Source organism: Symphodus melops (genome assembly GCF_947650265.1).
Source record: "Symphodus melops genome assembly, chromosome: 12".
NCBI classification, from domain to species: domain Eukaryota; kingdom Metazoa; phylum Chordata; class Actinopteri; order Labriformes; family Labridae; genus Symphodus; species Symphodus melops.
In genome coordinates, this window is record NC_136702.1 from 5,907,958 (window position 1) to 5,928,176 (window position 20,219).

The 20,219-nt window shown below is 40.2% G+C and overlaps 4 protein-coding genes across 7 annotated transcripts; all 4 read left to right on the forward strand.

Annotated features, from left to right (window-relative positions):
- Positions 1-278: 278 nt before the first annotated feature.
- Positions 279-1,175, forward strand: LOC306832833 (uncharacterized protein; the record flags this gene model as incomplete). Its single annotated transcript, XM_079357816.1, has 3 exons — positions 279-299; positions 427-590; positions 910-1,175. 3 exons carry the CDS (start codon positions 279-281, stop codon positions 1,142-1,144), a joined length of 420 nt encoding a protein of 139 aa, XP_079213942.1. The 3' UTR covers positions 1,145-1,175.
- A 716-nt stretch (positions 1,176-1,891) lies between these two features.
- kbtbd7 (kelch repeat and BTB (POZ) domain containing 7) lies at positions 1,892-6,412 on the forward strand. The gene is made up of 2 exons (XM_079357502.1): positions 1,892-2,097; positions 2,239-6,412. The coding sequence occupies exon 2, from the start codon at positions 2,247-2,249 to the stop codon at positions 4,107-4,109; it is 1,863 nt and encodes a 620-aa protein (XP_079213628.1). The 5' UTR covers positions 1,892-2,097; positions 2,239-2,246; the 3' UTR covers positions 4,110-6,412.
- Positions 6,413-6,546: 134 nt separating this feature from the next.
- LOC306832655 (ras-related protein Rab-33B) lies at positions 6,547-9,070 on the forward strand. Of its 2 annotated transcripts, none has more exons than XM_079357504.1 (2): positions 6,547-7,137; positions 7,783-9,070. In XM_079357504.1, exons 1-2 carry the CDS (start codon positions 6,880-6,882, stop codon positions 8,221-8,223), a joined length of 699 nt encoding a protein of 232 aa, XP_079213630.1. In that variant the 5' UTR covers positions 6,547-6,879; the 3' UTR covers positions 8,224-9,070. The 2 variants fall into 2 exon arrangements, with proteins under 2 accessions (XP_079213630.1, XP_079213629.1); XM_079357503.1 differs by having other exon boundaries at positions 6,567-7,137; positions 7,777-9,070.
- An 889-nt stretch (positions 9,071-9,959) lies between these two features.
- Positions 9,960-19,308, forward strand: katnal1 (katanin p60 subunit A-like 1). 3 transcript variants are annotated; one of them, XM_079357671.1, is made up of 11 exons: positions 9,960-10,068; positions 10,592-10,766; positions 11,151-11,311; positions 12,106-12,271; positions 12,365-12,495; positions 12,605-12,710; positions 16,167-16,325; positions 16,418-16,544; positions 16,876-17,010; positions 17,262-17,388; positions 18,044-19,308. In XM_079357671.1, exons 2-11 carry the CDS (start codon positions 10,605-10,607, stop codon positions 18,240-18,242), a joined length of 1,473 nt encoding a protein of 490 aa, XP_079213797.1. In that variant the 5' UTR covers positions 9,960-10,068; positions 10,592-10,604; the 3' UTR covers positions 18,243-19,308. The 3 variants fall into 3 exon arrangements, with proteins under 3 accessions (XP_079213797.1, XP_079213799.1, XP_079213798.1); XM_079357673.1 differs by having other exon boundaries at positions 12,368-12,495; XM_079357672.1 differs by lacking the exon at positions 9,960-10,068 and adding an exon at positions 10,098-10,414.
- Positions 19,309-20,219: the final 911 nt, after the last annotated feature.

Below are 20,219 nucleotides of genomic sequence, written 5' to 3' on the forward strand. Positions count from 1 at the left end.
GCTGTGGGGGGGATGTGGATGACTGATACCTCCAGAGGAGACCCTGGTGCTATATTGACTAATGTTTAACAGGTTAGTTTGTTTATGACGAGTCTCCACAGTAACACTGTTCATTTATGGATGATTGTACCACTGAGTAGGTGAATATAATCTCTGTTGGTAGATACAGTAATTATATCACTGTTCTCTGTGTGGAGATGGTTTCTAACAAGATCTTTGTTGAATCAGGTTTATGAAGACAGTTGAGTAGAGTGTGGCTTGAACTGATCATCTGGAAAATGCCAAACAAAGCTCAGGAGGTAAACTGTTTCCATTTTCACTCTCATTTGTTTGAAATCAAGTAAGAATTTCACACACCTTTGTGTTTTTAAATTATCGGAAAATTATTTCAAGTTATTTGCATGTCATGTTGTTGTTTTTTTGCAGGACGCTGTAATTAACCTGAAGACTTTGCAGGAGATCTCCCGGCAGCTTGGTTTTGAGTGGACAGTTCTGGCATATGAACTTGGCTTCAGCAGAACTGAGATTGCACGTTTCCATACCAAGTCTCCAGAGAAAAGTGTCCAGGCCAAGACCATGTTAGAAAACTGGTACACTCTTTATTTGTGTGTTTAAGTTTTTCTGTAATCACGCAATACTTCATGGATTGAGGTTAATGGAGAACCGTGAATGTGTGTGTCTTATTGATTGCTCGGAAATGTCAAGCTTACAAAAGCATTTCAAACCCTAAAGAATCCAAATGTGTGTTCTCATTTGAAGTTTAAGGAGTTATATATACTCAACACTGTGAGTTTGGGGCCATATGCACTGCTTCACTTTGATAATCTTCAAAGTACTTCGTCTATCACTGACCCTCACTACTTTCTTTTCACAGTAGGATGTTTCTCAAATTGACATATATACCCACAGGTATGAGAGGTCATGGGACAAACCCAATAAGACCAAGGTTCTGCAGAATGGGCTGGAGCGAGCAGGCAGACGGGACCTGGCTGAGAGGCTGCGCTGCCTCCACTGGGGACATCAGAAGCTGAGCCAGAGGGTGGAGCTGCCCTCTGCTTTTCCGTTTATAATCACAGTCCACAAGACCATCCACAACCAAGACGCACTGCGCAGGATCAACCAACTTAACCGTAAATACACCTAAAGCTGGGTAGAAATGCGCATTGTTGTGGCTATTACCATGATGCCTGCTTTTGAGGCATTCACTGAGAAAACAAATGTGAATTTAAGCCATGAATGTAGTTACACAACCTGTAAAAATCCAGTTTCTGGTCTTGTAAAACGGTTTTCAATAAAGATTTAAAAAAACAAAAAGATTTTTTCAACTAACTTGAATTTATTTGATTATATGAAAAATGTCATTTTGCTAATTGGTAAGCGAACAAAACTAACTTTCTAAACTTTGTAAGAGTAACACAAATATACTGTTGTGTTAATGCTTGGAGACACGTACTTATTTTTGATACATTTTACAATAGATGGGAAAATTATCATTTCTAATAGTATTTTATTAATATTATCATCATTAATGGCTTTACAATTTCAAACGCATCCCAGTCAACGAAACATAATTTGACCTAGTTACACTAACCAATCACAGTGAGGGATTTCCTAGCACGGTTGATTGAGCGAGAAACGAGCCAACCCGAAACCCAGGCAAGATTGCCTTCAAAATAAGAAAATCCCATTTTCATATGTGGGTTAAATTAGATTTATTTTGCTATTTTGAAAGTGGTACTTGTGCGTATTGATATATAAACGATCAGGCAACCAATTGAGACGAGAATAAAATGAAAAAAGACTAAACTATGCAACGCTTCGCATTGTATGGTACTTTATTTTGGTAATTTCATAAGGGAAAAAATACTTCTATCCCCGGTCAGCTGACGTTTTTATTTGAGCAAAGCCCTGTCTGCTTGATACACTCACAACATGACAGCTTTAGCTTTGGATATCATAGAAATGTGACACTACAATAAGTGCGAGTCTTGAGGCATGATTTATTGAGTATGTCGAATACACGTTAATAACATCGCTTGGAGAAAACGAGAACTGATGGCTTCAATACACACAGGCTTCTCTGTCTGATCGCTGCTGGTAATGTATTTTTCAACGCACACGTTTGCTTTCCTTTTGTAAACGGTGTCAACATCATCACACAGACAATGATCACTGCATGACAGGAGAGATATTTGAACCCCGTGCAGGAGCCAAAAACATCTCTTTCTCTTCCCGAAGTTGCTGCAATGGCTTCAGTTCTGAGCTGCTTCAGTGGTCCCGAGGTGTTGGAGGACGTGCATCACGCACTGGGCTTAATGAAGGAGTTAAAGCTGATGTATGATTGTCGGCTGCTCGGGGACATCACTATCGGAGTTGAATGTGAAGCGGAGCATGCTGGAGAGTCAGCATCAAGCGGAGGTGACATTGAGCAACTTTTCTTTTGCAGCCGCAACGTCCTCGCAGCTGCCAGTCCTTACTTCAAGAGCATGTTCACCGGGGGGTTGAACGAGAGCATGCAGGAGAGAGTGGTCATCCGCGGGGTGGATGCAGAGTCCATGGCTGTGATCATCGACTACTGCTACACAGGCAGTGTGACCATCACGGAGAGCAACGTGCAGAAACTGTACTCGGCTGCCAACATGCTCCAGCTGGAGTACATCGGGAAAGCCTGCTCCAGTTTCATGACAAGGAGGCTTGACCTGTCCAACTGTGTTGGGATCCTGAAGTTTGCAGACACGTATGACAACCCCGAGTTAAAGGAGAGTGCCAAAAATTTCATCGCCAGGAACTTCAGCCAGGTGTGTAACGGAGGAGATCTTTGCGAGCTGGATTTGGTGCAATTGAAGGACCTGTTGTCTTTAAACATTTTGGATGTTGAATGTGAGAGAAAGGTGTGCTCGGCTGCTTTGCAGTGGATAGAGACGAACGCGCCACAGAAAAGGGATGATGCTCTGCAGGCGCTGAAGTGTGTGCGCTGGAACTTGTTCACCGATAAGGACAAGTGTTACGTGGAGAGCCTCATGGCCAGACCTGTGATTGAGAAATACCTCGCCTCTTTCTTTGACAGGTCAACAGAGGACAGCTGTGGCGCAAGTGCGGAGGTACCAAAGCACAGAATAGGTGTGAGTGCAAAAGAAATGATCCTCTTCTTCGGCCTACCGAATGACAACATAATGTGCTGCGATCCATACTCTGAGGATTTGTTTTTCATGGCTCCCCCTTTAGAGGATCTGAGCAGTCAGGATTACAAACGCTCCACGATGGAGTCTTTAATCGCCTGTGCCACACCTGAAAACAACTTGTACCTCGCCTCCCACCTCTCAAAACATTTCTGGCTGTACAACCCTCTGCTGAACAGCTGGCAGGAGTTGGCAGAGAGGCCACTGGGGAGGATCCACTCTGGGATGGGCTACCTTAATGGTCATGTGTACCTTCTGGGTGGAAGAAATCCGGTGACAGATACCAGGCTGAAGGAAGTGGAGTGTTACAGCGTGCAGAGGAATCAGTGGACGTTTGTGGCTCCTCTTCCTCATTCTTTAGGTAAAATGCAGGTGGTGGCTCTAAATGATCACCTGTATGTGGTGAACAAAAGGAGGATGCTTTGCTACGATCCCAAGAGAAACCGCTGGCGTCACTGTGGCTCGCTGAGGAGGGACAAGCTTCACAAGGCGTGTGTCTTTCAGGACCAAATTGTGTGCGTGTGCGACATCCCTGTGGTGAAGGCCTACAGTCCCGCCAGAGGGGAGTGGAAAAGGCTGGGCGACATTCCCATCGACAGCCGGGCCTTGAATTACCAGGTGATCCAGCACAACAGCAAGCTGCTACTCCTCACTCAGACTCTCCTGCAACACAACAAAAACAGGGTCCTCATCCATGAATATGACCAAGCTAGAGACACATGGAAGAGCGTCATGGCTGTGTATGTGTCCACCCTAGGGCCTGTGTGTGTTTCAACACGCGTTTACCCAGCATGCCTTGGCTCCGCACACAGCTTCTCCACAGAGGAGGACGACGACAGCGGCTCCAGCGCAGACTGGGACTTTGACGGGTTGACAGACCCAGACTCTGACTCTGGCAGCTCCAGTTCTTTCTCAGATGAGAACTGGTAGTAAACTTATGTCAACAAGAAGAGTTAATGATACTTGAATTGCTTTTTACAGGGTTCAGTCAAACAGGAGAAGTCGCAGATCCACTTACAAGTTTTCCCCCTCTTTTTTTTTTTTTTTTTTTCCCCCCACCTAATTATTGAGTACGGAAAGAGAGAAGAAAGGGATCAGTTTGTCTGCACAGTCAACAACAATGGGCTTTGTTTTATTTATTTACTATGTATACAGCATGAAGTGCAGTATGATGTCTAAAAGAGTCTTGTTTACAGAATAATAATAATTTTAAAAAAGATAAGAAAAAATCTGATCTGGTTGCATGGCTTCCCCTATAAAAATCGAGGCTCTCATAATGAAGCACATTGATAAGGGCAGCTAAATGTCGGTTACTCCAAAGATGTAGCGTTACACGTCCTTAAAATAGAGGATGAAAGACTGGATCGCACACGCCCCATCATGCAGGGCTTTGCAAACTGAGCGTTTGAATGTTACAGACGAGACAAAGGGTGCTTTTCATCAAGATTACTTCCGCCTCCTCAAGTCTTTAGAATACACAGGAATGTTTAATTGCAGCACATTCTGGCTCTATATTAAGCAGACGTCTTCTGTGTATTTCTATCTTGTTCAGCAGACATTCTTACTCGCCTAAGTAACTCATACTAATGACTGAAATCACAAACAATGATCATAGTAATAAACAGCCATGTCAGTGCATTCTCAGAGCTTTTTATTCCCCTCTTTATGTGTAACAATGACAGAATCTTGAAGGTTTTTTTTAAAAAAAAGTTCCTATTTTCCTGGTTCTGCTGACATTTGTACCAGCATGTCATGAGTAACTGAAGTCCACTTCTTGTGAAGGATTTCACATTGCTTAGCTCCACAACTCCCTTGCTAAGGATGCAAGAAAGAGTTACGAGAGAGGAGGAGACTGATGAATGTAACGAAAAGTTCCCACCTTTCACTGCAGAGAGATTTAAACGTGCCAAACACAGGCGTCACCAATGAGGTGCTGAATTGTTGGAACTAAGCCATCGTTAATGTACTTCTTTCCATGACTAGTCAAAAATGTCTGCTGTGAAAATGGAACGCTCCGATGCTACCGAAACTATCCAGCAACTCTTTTTTTTTTCTTTTGAGGGCAGCACATGGAAAAAAAAGATTTTACTGCAACAACTTTTTACGGCAACCACTTTAAAAAGTGGTCTGCCTTATTTGTTCTCTCAAAACTGAGCCAAGTTTCCCAAGAAGGGTCGTCTTATGAACAGTAAAAGCCAAAGACTTGTAAATGACAAAGACGAGCAGAAACATGTCCTACATGTCCTACAGTTAAGAAGTAGGAACCAGTGGATCTACATTCTTGCTTAAAAGATGACTAAATGTTTATTAATTATCAAAATACCTGGTGATTAATTTTCTGTTAATCTACTTATCTATTAATCTACGAGCGAGGGGATATTCAGAAATGTATTTCGATTTGACAGCAGCTGCCATCGCTTCAAAGGCATGGAGAATGAAAAGTTGTTCAAGCACTCCCCTTGAAAAGAAAAATAAAGACTGAGGAGGACCCTTTAACAATTGATGCATGTGTTTAAACAATGACTGTTTGTGCTAATACCATTTAATTTATTGTGAATAATGAGCTGGGACATCAAAGTTCTTCCAGATTATGTAACAGGGCTTTAAACATGTGCGGTCTCTTTTTATTGTGTTTGTTTCTGCACATGGTACAAAAGAAAGAAGCCAATGAACTGTATGCTGACTCAGGTTAAGTTTGGAAAAAAAAAAAGCCTGTGTGCCATATCTGACTTGATGTAAAACTAGATGTTTTTTGATGAATAATGATGCTTTTTTTTTTTTTGTTACGTTTGTTTAGATGTTGAAAGTGTTATGTTGTATTTTATTTTGTTGTGTCAATTTGGAGGACAGTTTGTTAGCCTATAATGTGATCAATCTTCCACCATCCTTTACAGTCAATTTCCAGCTTATCAGCTGTCGTAGACAAATATTTAAAACACCTCTCACTTTTTGATGCAATACTACAAACTGCTGAAGGACCATTAGTTTAAACAACTCTTTAAATCAGTTAAACCTGAACGTTAAAACCTTCAAATGTCATATTTATTTCACATCAGTCAGAGTATTTGTACCAAACAAACCGGTAAATTAGTTTTGTCCTCCGTGTAGTTTTACTGTATGATGGATAATTGAAGTGTTAAATTATTGTGTGTATGTGTTGCTGATGGGTTTGGTTTATAAAGGTTTGTGTGTGTCAAATAAACATCATTCTCTGCTGCAGAGAAGCAAGTGCAGTGATTTTTTTTTTTTTTTTGTTGGTCCAAAACATAATTCAACATCCACAAACACAGAGCACAACAACACATTTAAATCAATTTTCTTTCAAGATGCTTAACAAATGCAAAAAGGAAAAACAGGAAAACATACACAAAGAAAAAAAAAAAAGAAAAAAATAACTTATAAAACGTGCAAAAATGTAGGCATAAGGAAGGGTAATTGATTACATGAAAGTCACACAACAAAATGTAATTTTAAAATGCACAACTTACAGCAAAGTTTCTGTTTGATTTAATGTTTTTACTGTTCCACAAACAAACAAACAAAACACATTATTGGGGTAGAAAATCTGGAGAATATGCATAGTACCTGATGAGACATTTCTGTTGGGATCAAGTTGGGACGTGTTCCTGTGACGTAGACGTAGTCTTTTGTATTCTCGCGATGTTTCAGTACCGTTACAACCAGACCGAGAAGATGAGCAATGGCAATAGAAAACAAACCTGGGGACGAATTTGACACCGTTTTTAGTCAAAGCGACTCACTGGAGCTCTCTTCACACCACGACTATGACACAGCACAGGCTCGGATATTCAAGATCATTGTCATAGGTGATTCAAATGTGGGAAAGACGTGTTTGACTTACAGGTTCTGCGGTGGTACCTTCCTGAAAAACCCAGAGGCAACCATCGGGGTCGATTTCAGGGAGAGGACGCTGCAGCTCGATGGGGAGAATATCAAGGTGAGAGAGGGTCCTCAAAGACATACTTACACTGTAATTATACATTCAGCTGTTCCCCTGACCTATTGAGCATCACTCGACTTAAACACTGACCTAGCATGTTTTCAGACATTCAAAGGCTGTGAATGGGGTCTGAACTCTTAGAAAATATAGGCCTGGCCCCTTAGAATGAACAACAGATGAGCTTCATGTATTCTTCATCTATCTGTTAAGATAAACTTTTAGTTGACTGTAAACAAAACTTTCAAAAGAAACCCACAGAGCAGAGTGAATCCAATCTACATCTTGACATGTGAAATGTAAACATTGCATGTTTTGTTTTGTGTCATATTGGTTGCTAAGTTATTTTATCATTAGAAATAATGTGCATTGACCTAGTATGATAACACGTAGCAAAATAGTGAGGTAAGTAAACAGAAATGAAAAATAAATAAATAGAAATATTCAGACAGAATGCATTTTTTTCTGATTAAGAAATATTCACTAAATACCTGGAGGGAGAGGTGACTGAAAAGCTCTGCAGTTGCGCAGGGATGTTCTGTTGATTGACCAGAGAGTGATTGTTACTGTCCTTATCGGGATTGGCTAAAAATCAAGACCTTTCTTATAAATAACTGAAGTATCTGTTTCTGCTGTCAGCTGCAGATCTGGGATACGGCAGGCCAGGAGCGTTTCAGAAAGAGCATGGTGGAGCACTACTACCGCAGCGTGCATGCTGTCATCTTCGTGTACGACGTGACCAACCTCTCCTCCTTTGAGAGCATCCCTGAGTGGATAGAGGAGTGCGCACGGCACTGTGTGGGCCCCCTGGTGCCTCGCATCATGGTGGGCAACAAGTGTGATCTGAGGGATCGCAGGGAGGTCCCCACGTCGACTGCTCAGTGTTTCGCCGACAGCTACAACTTTCCACTGTTTGAGACCTCAGCGAAGGACCCTGCAGAGAAGGAACATGTAGACGCCATCTTTCTGACTTTGGCTTATAGACTGAAGAGCCACAAACCCCTGAGACTGAAGCAGCCAAGCGAGAGTAGCATCAGGCAGATGTGGGATCAAAGGGGGGAGGAGTCAGGAATGTGTCAGTGCTGAAGTCACCTGCAGTGTGTATGGAATTATGAAGGTCAGCCAATCCTTCAGAAACAATAATGCTCCAGAGGAAATCATGTTTCAGCCTTAAAGCTGAGAGTAAATGCAGAAACTTCATGTTGTCTTACACTTTGGACATTGACACTTATGGCATATAAGTTTGCACAATATTAAAGCAGTATTTAGGTGCAGTGCATGAATGGTTGTGGAGGTATGCCAATAATTTATAGCTCAAATTGCACATGAAATCAATGAAATCGCACTCCAGTAAACAGACAACATATATGCAATCAAATGTCCTGTAGCACCACAATTAATAATATGTAATGCATAGAGCGAGTTTAACGGACAAAGGTTTCAGTGTATTTAAAGAGGACCGTCAATGAAAATTGAAACTGTGAAGAAAACTGTGTTATCATTTCATCTAAGAAATGTCTTAAATGGTATTTTGGTTCTTACAACAATTGATTGCAGCATGGGTCATGATGCTGTTGCTGAATGCTGTGAATTTCTTGAATATAAATATGAACAATACTCAGTTCTGTGTCAGCTCATTGGACTGGATATTGATTTTGCACAGAGCTTATTTGTCAAAAATGTAGCTTTTTGGACACAAAGCAAATCAACAGAAGTCACTTGAAAAGCATGGGTGGATGCAACTCTTATGAAATTGTAACGAAGAAAGGCAGGACTGATATTTGTGTTGCACGTGTGCGGTAATGCAAACTATCCACAAGTATAAAGACATTTTCAAATAAGCTGCAAATCTATAAAGGTGGTTATATCTGTTCAACGAGTTTCCTGTAATTGTTCGTTGATATCATTTAATAAAGCTGAGAATCACACCGTGTCTTGTTTGTTTGTCTGTTTGTTAAGAAACAATTCAAGGTTTCAGTTTTCTTAATAGGTTTTATCACAATACACTAAGTCAAAATTAGCAAGCAATACAAAACATGGAGGTGTATCTTCATTCTAACAGAAGATGCAGCAATAGCATGATGGCAATTTGTTTCCCAATAATTTGTGTATCTACCATTATTTGCTTTCAAATTTACAAATTTACTTTTTTATTTTATATCTTTATTAATCACATGAATACGTATGCATGATTAGGATCCAAATGATATACGATTACCATAGACTGTAAATATTATGGCTATTATTAGATTTACTTGAAGTATAGTATAGGACGCCAAGAAGCTGTTGAGAGTATAGAAGGCATATTTTTTTGATATGGACTGAAAAATAAAGTAACTTTATCCGGCATCCATTACTTCAGCCAAAATGGACAAGCAATCTGAAGGAACATGAAAATGTAAGGCTATCTGAAATATAACTTAAACTATTTAAACTAAATCTGCAGATAGTTCTTATGTAAATGAATTGAAAACCTTTTGAAATGCTGTTAAGTGGACCTCGTGATGAGATGTTTACAGCTTCTCCCTACTCTTGTTTTTTTCACCCTATTTAAAAAAAAAAATTCTGTATTTTAGCGACGACCAGTGGCAAACTGTTACATCTGATGATTACTTTGTGAAACCTCGTAAACGAGCATGTTCTCTTGTTTAAATCGTGTGCTGTTGCTAATTGTGAACAAAATGTACTTTTAAACAAACCCGCATCGAAACATACACTGCACAAAGACAACAAATTTAACTTTATGATCACTCTTTAGTTAAGCGATCTTTCCAACATCTCTCTTCACTCAGTGTGTTGTCATATTTACCAGATGTTCGTGAATGCAGCATCGTCGTCTGCATTCTTCACGCGGCGTCTCTCTGCGGCCATGGTAACACTTCCCTTAATACTGGACCTCTGATTCAAAAGAGACAAGTGCTTTTCATGCAGGTAGGAACATCACTCAGGAATTTAACTCTAAGTAAAGAGTATATGTTAGACTGTCGTGCGCCGAGTTTATCTAATACTAGATAAGGGAATTAGTCGCGTGTACGTTATTTATTGCCAAGAGGACTCGTTTTGTTGTCTGTCTGTGGCCTAGCAGCAGCGAGCTAGCAAAGCTAACGCCTGCAGAGTGGGAGGGTGGGGACAATAAAAGAAGTCAAGTTGAACGGTGGCGTCAATTACTTAGTTTATTGTATATCCTTCAAATCTCAGTTCCTCACATCAGCAAGCTTACATGATAAAGTTTGCTACGCTCCTGGTTTTATTGTCTGATAAGTCGGCTAACTGACCTGTGAGTAAGACTTACATTGATTTACAATGTGTTGTTGACCTAGTTTGAGATGCACTAACTAACAAACATTTGTCATTGTTCCACTTCTAAGTCTAAAGCAGTTCCCCAAAGAGGGATCAATAAAAAAAAATAATGGTTGCATTTAAAGTTTTTCTGTTTTTCTCTCTTATCCCTCAGCTCCTTCTTCAGAATGAATCTGGCAGACATATGTGACAACGCGAAGAAGGGTCGTGAGTATGCACTGCTGGGGAACTATGACTCCTCCATCGTGTACTACCAGGGTGTCATTCAGCAGATCCACAAGCACTGCCAGTCCCTCAGAGACCCTGCACTTAAAGTCAAATGGCAACAGGTTAGTTCCCTTTATTTTTTTACACAAATATTATCATATGATGCTGTGTTTGAGGCTAAGCACAGGATGATTTTGTGATCCACACTGGATAAAAGATTGTAATGAAATCCTACAACTGTTTGCCTTTTCAATCTTTATTTATTTCTCGTCATTAAATACAACAATCTTCATATTTGATATGAGTGCAACCCCTTGTCCATCCCCGCCACGCCCTCACTTCAAATACTGAGTGTCAATTAAAATAAAACAGTGGAAATACAAAATCATATATGGATCTGAAAAATAAAGGTTTCAAGATAAAGAAAACAAGTAAATAAATAAGGTAAGGTAAAAGAATTTTAGTATAAAGCTCTAATTAACTCTCCTCCTTCTGTGTGTGACCAGGTCAGGCAGGAACTGACTGAAGAGTATGAGCAGGTGAAAGGCATCATGGGAACACTGGAGAGCTTTAAGTCAGAGAAGCCAGCTGACATTCTGGCCCCTCATTATGAGGAGAGACCCGAGGATCCAGCGGTGTGGCCCCCTCCCACCCCTGCAGAACACAGGTGACAGCGACACAGAGAAAAAAACTCTTCAACAACAACAAAGTCAAATCAAGCTATAAGAATATTTTAACCCCACTGGTTAGGGATCATTTCAATCAATCTGAGGGGCACATCCATTGATGATATTATATTTCATAAATAAGCCCTGGAGGGATGCTGGTTTGACTCAGTTGGCAGAGCTGCCGCCTCATATCCAGATACTACTGTTGTAGATGCACTGGTCCCGGGTTTGACTTGCAATCAGCAACCATTTAGTGCATGTATTTCCTCTCCCTCTCTATTTGGCTCTCAGATTCAATGAAAGAAAGAAAATCATCTTTAAAGAAAAAAGAATGCACTCTGAAAGCAGACACAATGCATGGACACTGTGGCATTTCTGGTATTCTAGGTCAAAGAAAAGATCCTTGAACACAAAGACTGCAGTATGTTGGTATTTTATTTTTGCACTGTCGTGGAGGCTCCACTAGACCTCCTAAACTTTTCGACAGAGCAGATGGTTACCTATACTGCTAAAAAACAAAATCTGGGTTCCTCTGTTTGTAAACGCTTCAAAGTTCAAAGACATATTTTGCACAATGTGTTTTATCTCTACCAGCTCAGTGATTATTCATTTATTTATCTGCTCATTAACGTTGACATGTGCAGCGTTTCCTCATCAAAGAAATGCCACAGCTTGTTAGAAGTGAGCGAGAGACGTGCTAGTATTTTGTCTGTGAAAAAAAATGTCCTGTATTTCTGTCTGCAGCTGCTTCGTACTGTTACTTGTGTTATGTCTTACTCGTGTGTTTCTATAGGAATCCTGTTGCAGTGAAGCGACCCAACAGTGCGGTAAAGCAGAGGAAGGAGTCCCCTGGTCTGCAGCATAGGGGGGCAGGCCCTGGAGCACGTGGCCAGCTCAACACTAAACAAGACCGGCTGGCTTCCAGGGAGGCAAGAGGCCCCAAAGCCAAGGATGATAAGGTTAGACAACAGCAGCTGATGTGGGCTTGATCAGATGGATAAATGAGCTAAAGTCCTTATTGAATACCCACAGACACTTTTTTTTTTGTTCAGCAGGGAAAGAAAGGGGTCGGAGAAACACCAGGGGATGTAGAGCAGAAGAAGTTTGATGGTACGGGACACGACAGTGACCTGGTGGACTCACTGGAGAGAGATATTGTGTCCCGTAACCCGAACATACACTGGTATGGTAGCATTCACTGTTTCTTCCATTCTTATGCTTGTGTTGTTCACCCAGAGGAGAATTTGTTTCATCTTATCTTTTGCTGACTGAGTTGTCTGGATGAACTTTAGGGATGACATCGCTGATCTGGAAGACGCCAAGAAGCTGTTGAGAGAAGCTGTGGTTTTGCCCATGTGGATGCCCGATTTCTTTAAGGGCATACGTCGCCCCTGGAAGGTACGTGCTTCCTTATATAGTCTTAGCTTCCGTCACTGTTCTTTCAAAAACAAAATAAATTCTGAAAATCAATGGAGATGTTTTTAAGCAGCACAGATTGTACTGTACTCAAGATCTATTTCAAATGTACTAAGCTGCTGACCTTTCAGCAGTCAGCCATGATGCCTTACAGTGAAAGATAGTAACACGCCCACTGTCTTCTGCAGCTGTTGCAATGGCCAAACTAAAGTGTCATCTGAAGTTGACGTCAACATCTATTTTGAACCTTGTTCGTTTCACAAGAAAGGTTGTTTGAAACTTAATTTGTTTTCTGCCTGGGAGCAACTTTTCATGACACATTGGGATAAAAAGCCACCACTCCAGTGATACAAATGAAGAGGCCTATGATGCCATGCTAGCCTAATGGCTATATTATTATTTTTTCAATTAATGTAAAATGCCCAAAAAACTATTCTTTGTTTTTTTTAGAAACTCGACTTAACCCTACTCAGACTGTTTTATTAAAATGTAAAAAGTAATAATACTTTACTCATCCTTCATGGACCAGTTCACCATACCCAGAGTATCTTTAGGTTATCAGGCTTCACTAAGCCAGACAAGAGATCATGCTAAAGGCTCACATGAGGCTGGTTATCTACTCGATAAGTAAATGCAGGGTTTGTATGAGCTCGTTCATGTGAAAGGAGGAGAAAGTAAAGAAATCTGCCCTCAGCAGATTGTCATATTTGACAAACTCAGAGCAAGCTACGATGTTAGAAATGAAGAAGAAGTTAAGCACATTGGCTACTACAGACGGGAAAAACTGTCAGAAAACAAACACATCTTTGATTGTTAATGCATTTAAAAAAAAAAAAAAAAAAAACTTGTGCAATGGGTTTTTGTAGCATCTCTTTCCTTCAAGAGATCTGATTAGTCATTCGACTGTGTTTTAAACTGGACCATCTCTTATCTAATCGCTCCCTCGACCTGCTCAGAGCAGGTGAGGTGAACTTCTCCAAACAATTTCAATCTATCACATCTCAGTGCTCATTTGAAAAAACAGATATGAACAAATGATCGATTTGAAGTTTTTCTTTTTAATATGTAAAAAAGAGAAGAAAACTTTCAAATAATAAACACAGAAAATAATGTGTATGCACCATATGTTTGCATCATTTACTGTATATCTCATGTTAATGGGCGTGCTTCCTCATACTGCCTCTCAGTATGACTCTGCCAAATGACCACTCAAGGGGAGTTTTTCTTCTGTTGATCCTCATCATGTGATGCTTCTTACTCCCCCAGGCCGACCATGTGAGGATCAATACATTATCAGTTTTCACAGCAACACAGGGCATATTTATATCAAGGTAACTGGGAGTGTAGTTAAATGAGGGGTCTTTTTTAGACTTATTTAGTGGAATATCACTTTAATACAGTGATACAAACACCACAAAGTAAAAATACACAGATACCAGTCTTCTTATTATTATTATATCATCTCCCATTAAAACATGATACAAAACCCCTGATTTCATTCATTTGATTAGTGAAGGAAACATTTACAATCCTAAACTTACTGGTTGGAATTAAATCATCTCCTTTTACAGATAAATATACTGTATATTCACTTAGAATGTTTACGTTTTTGTCCAAAAAATATGAAAGTGATTGGCATCTAAGTTCATGATTTTTCCACACCACACATTTAGGCAGTACATATTGCTTTCCTAACTGTTGGTATTTCGTGATTATTATAGATGTTTGTGTTCTGTTTCATGAATCTCAAGCTACCCAGCTCAGCAGCTAGTTTAACACTCCTGAGCCAGCATGGATTCTGAGGAAAGAGCATATATATATATATATATATATATATATATATATATATATCTCATGTTCTCATATATATAATTTATATTGATCCTGAGGGGAAATTATGTGTTTTACACTCTGCTAAACATGCAACACACATATAGGGCTCCCCTCGGGCACTCTGGAGCTGATGGGGGGAGGGGGGTTCAGTGCCTTGCTCAAGGGCAACCTGGCAGTGCTCATGAAGTGGTCTGGCATCGCTCCAGCTCTCAGACAAATGTCCATATTTGGTATGCATCGGGACTTGAACCAGCAACCCTCTGGTTCCCAACCCAAGTCCCTACTGCCGCCCCCATGTGTGGTGTGGTGTGGTTAAAAGAAACCAAACAGATTGTATCTCAGGTCCTTAATTTAATTGAATCACCACAGAAACAGAGCCAAAGCAGATGCAGAAACAGAGAGCAGCAGCAGGCAGTCTTTGTGTTTACAGAATACATGTGCATTGGGGATGGCAGGTATGATATGTCACTAACACTATGGTTTATGTGAAAAGACGAAAGCTGTGAAAGGGACGGTGATAACGTGAAGTGTAGGTCCAGTAGAAGGAGGGGACAGTTTAGTAGAAGGATTGCTGATTACATGCATGGCTTAGCACAATAATAGCAGCTCTCATATTTTCAATTACCAAAAGTTCCTACTGTGCTCATCCAGAGATGACGCTGAACACCAGCAATATCCCGAGTCCACAATGACAGGCTTGTGTTAGCTTCCATGTCGTCTTTTCATCCTTCTAATTGAGTGCAGCCCTGACATTTACAGACAACACTTTGACTAAATGGCTGCAGATTTGTTTTGGGCATTTTGCTCTTTATAAAAAATGATCTATTTGAATAAAGTAAAGTTAAATGACTTTTATTGAGTCGAGCATCAAGGACAACACAAGAGCACAGGAGTAAAACTTGACTGTACTTTAGGTTCAGATGATTGACAGTGTCAAATAAAAAATAATTGAAACATACTTTAACTAGGGTTAGGGTTATATATATGGCATTTACCTCCCTCATGCTCTCTCTGATATAAATACACATACTCTGGTACACAAGTAGGTTTTATAGTTAACAATATTTATGTTTTCTACATGTTCTCCCTCTCTTAAATATGAGAATACCTGTCGTCAGTATGAAACCCCTCCAGCAGATGAATGCTTGACCAACTGTGCACCTACTGTCCATATTTTGCAAAACAAAAAACACTAAAGATAATAAACAAGAAGAAAAACACACTTTGAAACTGAGAGTGATTCAACAGACTTGGGCTGTAGTGGATGGATGATCACTTCTTGTCTGATTACATCTTTGTGGCCTTATAGCACATCATATAAACACTGGTAACAAGCTCTGCCTGTGTATAGTTAAAGTAGAAAACACTGAAGGTGTTCTGGGCATTTAAATGTTTTTTTTTAGTATTTATTTATTTAGGCTCCCTGTCATAAACTTTTCAGTTCTATACCCATAATAAAATATTAATTTTATATTAATATTAACCCGTATTTTTTATTTGTCAGAGTTGATCTTTTGCAGCTCTACTGCATTCCTCTTGGCTGTGTATATCTGTTTCTGTCATTTTGTGTATTTAAATAATAAGGTGAAACTTAATCTCCTATAGGGCGTTTTAATGGTCGGCCCTCCAGGGACAGGCAAGACCATGTTGGCCAAAGCCGTCGCCACAGAATGTGGGACTACTTTCTTCAACGTGTCCTCGTCCACCCTCACCTCCAAATACAGGGGCGAGTCAGAAAAACTTGTCCGTCTGCTGTTTGAGATGGTAAGTCAATGTCCATGAATGTATTCTGTTCAGTTAAACCTGAAGAGCTTAGTATTTTGATTAATAGCAGAAGACTTTTTTTTTCTGCTTAGGCTCGGTTTTATGCACCCACAACCATCTTCATAGACGAGATTGACTCCATTTGTGGCAGAAGAGGAACATCTGATGAACATGAAGCCAGCCGCAGAGTCAAATCAGAGCTTCTGGTTCAGATGGATGGTGAGTGGAATAGAGAAGTGGGAGCTGAGGATGTGAAGGGAAAGCAAATATGGCAAAGTGAGGACCTGCAAATCATACACAGTCGAGTTTTTTTCCATCGCTTTGTAATCTCTCGACTCATGTTCAAGGTCAAGGTTTCTTTGTCTCCCTTGGGAGAAATTTGTCTCAGATATGGAAAAAAATTGCTGCAGAAAGAATATTTAGGGAGAATGTAATTTGTTGCCCAATTAGTTTATTATTCAAGCTCAATAGGCCGTACTACAAGATCATGGTCAGGAAAAAAAAAAAAAGTTTAAAAGTGGGTTTGTGTGTGGGGTTTTTCCCCGCCCAGGCGTGGGAGGAGCCCTGGAGAACGATGACCCCTCCAAGATGGTGATGGTCCTCGCTGCCACTAACTTTCCCTGGGATATCGACGAGGCGTTACGACGACGACTGGAGAAAAGGATCTACATTCCCCTGCCCACAGGTGACCACAACAACTTAGAGCGATCTTCAGTGTGAGGGTCTGCTGTCCGAGACCGCTCACAATGATTCTAATTGTGTGTGTGTGTGTGTGTGTGTGTGTGTGTGTGTGTGTGTGTGTGTGTGTGTGTGTGTGTGTGTGTGTGTGTGTGTGTGTGTGTGTGTGTGTGTGTGTGTGTGTGTGTGTGTGTGTGTGTGTGTGTGTGTGTGTGTGTGTGTGTGTGTGTGTGTGTGTGTGTGTGTGTGTGTGCTTAGCTGTTGGTCGCGTGGAGCTTCTCAAGATCAACCTGAGGGAAGTGGACGTCGCCGCTGATGTGAACCTTGACCTCATTGCTGAGAAGATTGAGGGCTACTCAGGAGCGGACATCACCAACGTTTGCAGGTGTGTGATCGTCATTTACAAAATGAAGAGATTCATTTAGTTCATCAATTTTTTTTCTCATCATTCTTTTATGTGCAACACAGTAATATAGGGATTTTACTGTGCACTAATGAAAAGCAGAGTCCATCTGTAGGACGAAATGTTGCAGAAACATTTTTTTTTTTTTTTTAGAATGAAAGTGTTCCACACAGACAGTCCAAATAGCATTTTTTTTTTTTTTTTTAAGAATCTGAAAGAGGACACAAGCCTAGATCATAAAATGGTGCAGAATGAAATTTTGATTTTAAAACATCCCCTGGGAGAGAGGACCCCCTCCCTACATCCTCCACCCACCTAAGGTAAAGGCGTCATTGTCCTTGTGGCCATTTCTGCCAGAGTTACATTGGAAATGGAAGTTTCCAGTGTAGTTGTCTCTGCTCAGCTCTGGCTTCTATCATTTAGTTGACCTTGGTTGTGTGTGTGTGGGTGTGTTTATCATCCACACACAGCCCTCTAGCTTGCAGGAGTTTATCCTTGTTGCAGCATTGACGTCATTCACTTTGACAGGATTAACATTTTTAGCAAAACTCTGATGTGAAGCGTCTTTGAGGGTACAAACTGAAAACAGTTGTTACATATGTGGGACCCTCTGCTCCTGTCTGTATGTGAACATCAGGGATGCATCCATGATGGCGATGCGTCGTCGAATCCAAGGCCTGACTCCTGAAGAGATCCGAGCTCTGCCCAAAGATGAGCTGCAGATGCCTGTGACCATGGAGGACTTCACGCTGACGCTCAAGAAGATCTCCAAGTCTGTTTCTGCAGCAGACCTGGAAAAATACGAAGCCTGGATGGCTGAGTTTGGGTCAGTATGAAGAAAGTTTACATTTAAGACCAAGAGCGGGAAGACCACTGAATGGAGGACAGGCAGCTTTGAAAATAATAAAAAGCTTTGAAGAGTGGGGCACTAACAAATGTGCTTGAACCAGGAAGCACATCAGGGATCCAGGTAAAACATGGGAACATATGAACTTTGATTTCACCGTTGTTATTTCATAAACTCTCCTCTCATTGTTTTCCTTGTTGATATTTTCTACCTTCCCGCTGCTGACTGACTTGAGTGACTTGAGAAAGAAGAGGGACTTTTATCGTAAACAGTAGCCTGATGCACACAGGTAGACCAGGGAATGCACTAGATTTACAGATAAATCCTCTTGCAAGAACATTGTTGTGTTATTATAGATTTCCTAAGATGATTTAATACAAAATCTGTCTTTGGGCTTTTTTGAGATTTGGTCATTTGGATTATCGAAACACCTCAAATTGGAACATTTGTGCTTCATTTTTTCACAATTTTACCTCGACATCCAGCTGCATAAGAACCAACACTTTTGGTGCAAGAGTTAATGTATTTTTTAAGTTTTAACTTTCAATTCGACCACAAGAAAAAAGTTCTCAGCTAAGAAATGACCACAAGATTGGTTTTGCAATCAGTTCTTGTATTTTTATTCGATTTAATTCAGACATTCGCTTTATGATTAGCGCAACATTCTGACCAGTTATGGATTAGGTTTATATCTCTTAAATTCAAAAAATTGTAGAAAATCAAATGCACTTCAATAGCTTGCAAGAGGATCTTAAGAACAGATTTGTGATTCTTCCCTTTGTCTTAAAGAATTGTACGTTTGAGCACTTTTAATTAAATGTAATGTATCTCCTGTGAGAGCGCATACTACTGACTGAAAACACTTGAAAAACCTCAATGTTTGTGTTCTATAATAATGACCGATTGTGTTTGTATTGTTGTTTTTTTTTCTCCACGGTCCATAGTTTTAGTTTAATCAAACAAATGTAGTTGCATACCTGTAGGAGACAGTCAACCCTCATTTTAAACCAAACATATGTTTTATGTTGTGTATTAAAGTGATCGTCCTGATTCCAGTGAGGTTCTGTCTCACATTGATTATTGACAGTCTTCTATTTGGTTAGAGAAGCAAACAGTTTGACTTCATGTTGACATTATGTCAACCTGTGTATGTTGTTCTCCTGTGTTTCTTTGTAATGGTTTTATTTTGAACTTTAATCTTCCTTAAGTGCGAAGGCGAAATGATAACTCAATAATATCTCCATTTACTTTGGATCCCAACTTCAGAGGAATATTTTAGTACCCACTTCATAACTCCAGCAAAACTAACTTGTCATGTAAATCTGCTTATTGGTAACATGCATATAGACTAAATCTCATTTAAAGCCATGATGCTGACTCAAATGAAATATTTAGTATGGCAAAAAAAGAGCATTCTTCATTGGCAGATTGAGTGTGCTCAGTAAATCATTTAATTTGAATTCATACTCAGACAGCTTTATTCATCCCAAAGAGCAACTTTGTTTTTGCAGTCTACCCAGACCATACATAGGTAGACTGCTTTTATAAGGGGAAAGACATGTACATCATTGAGGAAGAACTTATTGGTGAACTGAAACCAGAATGACACTCTTCCATCATATAGGCAGGATATAAACATGGACCTTCCCTCTCTCTACACGTGTGTAGATGGACACTGAAGGAGGATTATTCTGTTAAACTGTTGATATATTTCACAAATTAAACACTTAATATCAGCTTGGACATGAGGTATGAAACATGAAGTACTCTGAAAACATATAGACTCCTGACAGTGTTCAGTCATTTAGAGACTTCTTCTCAATCCCATCGTGCAGCACTATGTTACCACACTCTAATGATGCCTTATTCGATCCAGAGGCTTTTTGCTGGCATCCCGGTGGTCAACACTGCTGTCTTTTAAAAAGCCTGAACTCTTATATTGGTTAGGAAATGAGGAACAATACAA